This window comes from Homarus americanus, unplaced genomic scaffold (assembly GCF_018991925.1).
Source record: "Homarus americanus isolate GMGI-L3 unplaced genomic scaffold, GMGI_Hamer_2.0 scaffold30535, whole genome shotgun sequence".
Taxonomy (NCBI): Eukaryota; Metazoa; Arthropoda; class Malacostraca; order Decapoda; family Nephropidae; genus Homarus; species Homarus americanus.
This window is the reverse complement of record NW_024732440.1, coordinates 11,571,217-11,577,216: the sequence shown is the minus strand read 5'-3', so window position 1 is coordinate 11,577,216 and position 6,000 is coordinate 11,571,217. Positions and strand designations below refer to the sequence as shown.

General features: G+C 34.7%; 1 protein-coding gene across 1 annotated transcript in view; it reads left to right on the top strand.

Annotated features, from left to right (window-relative positions):
- Positions 1-410: 410 nt before the first annotated feature.
- The window catches only part of LOC121868823 (SUMO-activating enzyme subunit 1-like), a 97,517-nt gene continuing 91,927 nt past the window's right edge, over positions 411-6,000 (top strand). Inside the window, exon 1 of the mRNA XM_042369787.1 lies at positions 411-630. Coding sequence (XP_042225721.1) covers positions 518-630 — 113 coding nt within the window. The 5' untranslated portion in view covers positions 411-517. The remainder of the gene's footprint in view (positions 631-6,000) is intronic.

Sequence of the window (6,000 nt, the reverse complement as noted above, 5' to 3'; positions counted from 1 at the left end):
GCTTGAGTGGGTTAATGACCGTAAAAAAATATATATATAGGCTATATATATATAAATAAACCTAACAAGAAAAAAATAATTAGCCTAAATATTAATTTTAAATTAATTTAAATGCATTTAAAAATTAATATTGAAGCTAAATGAATATTTTATTTATTGATTTACACATTATTTATTTTATTATTATGTTGTTAATAATATTAGGCTCGTACTGTCAAGCTCACGCCGCGAAACACTTTTACCAACTCTCACAAACAAAATATCACTATTGTTATCGAGAAACCACGAATCTGATATTTTTTTTAAACAAATCTAAGAATCATTTAAATTAATATTACAACCATTAAAAGAGCTTAATATACTAAAAATAATATAAAAGATTGCTAATGGGTGATGGTACAGTATTTTGTGAACTTTTCTCTAAGTTGTCAACACTGCCGGCGCGGGAGTATAGCCGCGTTGTCTCAGTCTTAAATTTGTGGTTTCACCTTCAAGAAGAAAGTGTTTTGTATCCTGAATGAACAATACACACATGAGGATGGTGGAGAAGAACGTAGAAAACATAACAGAGGACGAGGCGGCCCTGTATGATCGCCAAATCAGGCTATGGGGCCTGGATGCTCAAAAGCGGTAGGTGTTTTTATTTTGTTTTATTTATCATTTCCACCAATTTGTCAGTTTAATAGACGTTTTAACCCTTTTATTACAAGGACCTGACACCTGGAGTACGGGGACCCAAACATTAAGCCTCTGAATGTGAGGTGGCCTGCTGAGTCTCTAAGATCCTGTTCTATAAAATTCCTACTAACGCTATTTGGTAAATATTTAGTAGTTGCCACCCCCTAATTAACTAATCTATTATCATTTTCGAATAAGACATCTAAATAAAAGATAATTTTCATCTATTACATTACCGGCAGAAATTATAATAACGGAGATAGCATATCCAAAATTTTCTCTGTTTTCTTCCATTAATCTTCCTCCATTATCGCCTACCTCAACTCCAACACTGTGTCTCCTTCATAAATCATCACGCACATGTATTCCCGTACACGTCACGCAGCCAATCAAAAGCGCTTTTGCTTTTGGAACCAATTAAAATGATTTTGGGTTTAATCCGCGGTATTTTTGGCCCATTCAAATTCGAGTTTTATTTCGGGTCTCATATTTTGAAATTCAAGTTCAGTGCCGACCATGGAAGTCTGCGATGGGTGTCACTTAAAGTATATGGAGCTGATTGCGAGTTTTTGGGAAAAAATCGTAGAAACTATAGCATTTTTTCGATCGCATGGTGTTCTTTCAACCTCGGTAAAGTGTCCAAAGAGCAAGACTGAATGTAAATATTGCAAAGACCAACATATTCCAGAATGCAACGACGAACAAGAACCAGGCCAATAAGGTAAGAAATAGGTGATTCCATCATATGGTGAGAGTCAGTTAGGTTTGGTTTGGTTTTTGTTTTTCGTTTTTCTAAGTGTTTTTTGGTGTATTTTGCCTTTTTTTTTTTCGGAAAACGTCCAACGAAAAAAAATTGCTAATTTCCACCAGAAATGAAGGTCATATTCGGTCTAAACTCACACAAATACACTAGAAAAATATATTTTTGACTTTCTTACAGAGAACGGTGTGACAATGCAAATTTACCATATTTTCTACACACAAATATCATGCTAATAAACAGAAATGGAAACGACAATGCATAGAACCTGACCTAACATACCCATAGGTTGGGTATGTTAGGTCAGGTTTCATTAAGTTCTATGCATTATCGTGTTAATTTACATGTTATACAACTTCCCTTAATATTGAGGTTTTGATATACATCAGAATGGCGAGGAGGAAATCGTGGAAGCATTCACTATCAGTCAAAGGAGACGTCTATTGAAGAGGGATTCAGGGAGGTAAACAACAAAAATGGAGACGGGAGGAGAATTGTGAAGCGGGATAGAGTAAATAAAGAAAATAAAAAATAAATACTTAAAATTATACTAGAAAGTTGTCATTTTGATGAATTAATAATTTTACACCGGTCTTTCTTTGACTGTTATTAATATGGATCTCATAATGTTTACACAATTTTAAGACCTTTTTCTTCTATGTTATTCCCACTGGAAATTAGGATAACCGAGATATTAATTTTTAAAGATTATTACTTTTGCTCAGTCACAAGTGTTGCCATGATTTGTTTACGTATGGCGGAGGTGGATTGATCCCTGCTCACGCATCGCTCTAGACTTCCGTCTTCGCTCCTTTAGCGTCTAGAGTGCATGTGGGATTTTAATCGGCGACAGCAAAAAGAGTATTTTTATTGGGCAAGATTTTTTGTTTTGTTTTAGCCAATAAACAATGAGTGGGTGGGTCTGAAGGGAAGATTTGAATTTTTAATAGGAGATATAACTGAACCGGTGGAAGAGATGTGCAGAAATTGTGAGAAAGATTATTTTGCCACAATTGCCGAGTTTCACCAGAAAAATAGCAAGGCAAATCCTTTTTCCATAAAGCACGGTATATTACCAAGTATAGTGCGAATTCAGTTGAAAATGACCTCTCTTGAAACCTATCTCGTGTTATGTCGACATTCTACTGTACATTAGACCGCGGAGGGATAAAGATGCCACACTAATCTGCAGATACTCAAAATTCAATGCTGTGGTTGGTGAAATAGTATAGAGAGTGAAAACTGTGGATACCTGGAATCTGCAAATGGGAAATCTGTGGTTGGCGAGGATCTACAGTAAAAAAAAACCCATAATTTGACATAATAGTTGGCTCTACCCCTTAGGAAATATGATTGACAACCTTTCTCTCCCAACACCTTTTACATGAGGAAAAATACATATTACATACATATGCATACTGTACAGTATTATGCATCTACATATACCCTGGTTTAGTCTCTAATCAGTTGTCTAGGTTGTACAAGTAGCCAAATTGAATCATCATGTATTACTCAAAGGTAAAAAATAATGTTGTTAGGAAAGTATTTTCATATCAAATGAAGATTTACAGATAACTTTCTTTTAACATTTACATCTGTTAACATTGCTGACATCATTGTAGCCAAATTAGACTCGTCATTGTAACCACCAGGCTACTGGGCCAAGTTGTGAGGTGTTATGGTTGTTTCAACTCATATTTTTGGGTAGATATACTGTATGTAACTTTCTTCATTTATTTTTACTCAGTTACATGCACACACTACATACATACAGTCAGGCCTTAACATACGCGGGTTTAGCATACACGGATTTGCAAATACGCGAATTGCCCCGCCGGAGGAATATTCTGTACATTGAAGTAATTGACGTACATTCAAATCGCGTGCGGCACCGAACACGGGACACCGCCTGCTCCTGCAACCTCACACACACAGCTCTCCCTCACTCAGTCAAGTTTCGCTGTAACCACGCTTGTGTTGACATCAGCATTGTAGTTGCAAAAATATTACATTTCCGTGAATGTTTTATATCAAGCACAGTATGAATAGAATATCACTAATATAACAGTATTTTAACCGAAAACTATTAAAAAAACGAGTAACATATCTTGAACATCGGAAGGTTAGGTAAAGTCTTTTGTTTTCATGTAGTTTATCCTACATTGAAATACATTATGTTTTAGCAAAACTACTATTTATTTCTGAGAATATGGAATGTAATATTTTTGCTGAAACGACGTACGTATTACAGTGGAAAGTGACGAAAGCAATGACTTTCGCCTTCTTTCGTTCAAAAGATGTTACCGTAATCGCTTATCGAATGGTTTTCAGTTAAAAAACTGTTGTATTACAATAATATTCTATCCTAATTCACTTCTAATGCAACAGTTTTTAACTGAAAACCATTCGATAAGCGATTACGGTAACATCTTTTGAACGAAAGAAGGCGAAAGTCATTGCTTTCATCACTTTCCACTGTAATACGTACGTCATTTCAGCAAAAATATTACATTTCCGTGAATGTAGTATATCAAGCACAGTATGAATAGAATATTGTAATATAACAGTATTTTAACCGAAAACTATTAAAAAAATGAGTAACATCTCTTGAGCATCGGAAGGTTAGGTAAAGTCTTTTGTTTTCGTCATGTATTTTATCCTATTTTACATTGAAATACATCACGTTTCAGCAAAACTACTATTTATTTCTGAGAATATATTCATCCAGGCGCAGTTTAGGTAAAATATACATGTGATGTAACGGTTTTTTAACTGAAAACAATTAGAAAAACACGTCCCCTCTAGCCCTGTTCAAGGAGAGGACTGGGAGAAGCTGTTTGGTGCTGTAAACGATGACAAGGAAAATGACTTTGATGGATTTTAATGAAAATATTCAGAAATATGGTATTGTAGTATTTATTCAAGTGAATTAGGATAGAATATTATTGTAATACAACAGTAGTGACGATGTGGAGGAGGCAGAGGGATAGAGCAGGGAGGAGTGGTGAGTCGGTGATTGGCGGGAGCAGGGACGAGTGGAGATGCCAGCCAGTACATTACGATTGTACAGTATTAATTGTTTTATAGCTCTTTTTGCATTTTAATATTAAATACTCTATATTACGTTTCAACAAAACTACTATTTATTTCTGAGAATATGGAAATGTAATATTTTTGCTGAAATGACGTACGTATTACAGTGGAAAGTGGGATAAAATTGTGACGAAAACAATGACTTTCGCTTTCTTTCGTTCAAAAGTTGTTACCGTAATCAATTCTCAAATGGTTTTCAGTTGTGGGATTATGAGGCTAATGATAGGACAGAATATTATTGTAATACAGTACAACAGTTTTTTAACTGAAAACCATTCAAAAAGCGATTATGGTAAGATCTTTTGAACAACGAAAGAAAGCGAAAGTCATTGTTTTCGTCATGATTTTATCCCACTTTCCACAAATATGTACGTCATTTCAGCCAAAATATTACATTTCCATATTTATTTCTGAGAATATATTCATTCAGTCACAGTTAAGGTAAAATATACTTGTTATATAATATTTTAATGAAAATACGGTATCATAGTTTTCTTTTGTTTCAAATTTAATTAACAAAGATTGATGTTTCAAATGTAATGAAAAAAAATTTATGTACAGTATCTATAAATAAACTTTAAAAAATGAATACTTTATGTTTTACATCGTCCTGTGCATACCATACCACGCATTTGGCTACTTTGGGCTTGCTATAATGACGCAAGAGATCTGCCTTGGCAACTGTACCGACACTCACAGCTGGTGGTGCGTTGATGCTTCGTTTCCATTGTTTACTGGTAGTTACTGGTAAATATTTTTCAACCTAACGAAACTATTACCAGTTTAGAGGTCGACCCCCAATTTTTGCCAAATACAGTGACCCCTCGTTTAACGAACGCATCAGTTAACAAAATTTCGGTTAACGAACTGCCTTCCATAAGGATCTTCAATTCGGTTAACGAACAAAAATTCGGTTAACGAATTTCTTACGAACCGACCTCAACATGTTTTCGCTTGCACTGACCAGGCAACCAGCTTTAGTATCAGTCCGCCAATACATTAATCGGTTCTAGGGCTTAAATTCCTTACTATTTTAGTAAATATCAAGAAGTTTATACTATTCAATAATTTTAAAAGTTTAATAGTCAATTTTTTAGTCATTTTAACAATTATTGAACATAATTGAAGGTAAAGTGACTAGTTTAATGCGCGGCATCCAGCCTCTTAACACAGCAAACAGGCGTTAGTCTCTCTCTGTTTTCACTGGAGGTAACATCTTGCTTGAGACTCTCTTCAACTAAACACTTTTTTTCTGTGTTTCCAAGCAAATTATTGGTCATTTTGAAATATATTTTACATATTGACAATATATAATGCAGTGCAGTGTTGATTTAAAGAAAATAATCTTGAAATACACCAAGAGAACTAAAATTTTATGGGTGAAATGGCGCCATGGGGTGACTTCTCTTCCACCCTAATGCCTTCTCTTCTTCCTTCTCCTCCACCCCCATTCTAATTCCCATCATCAT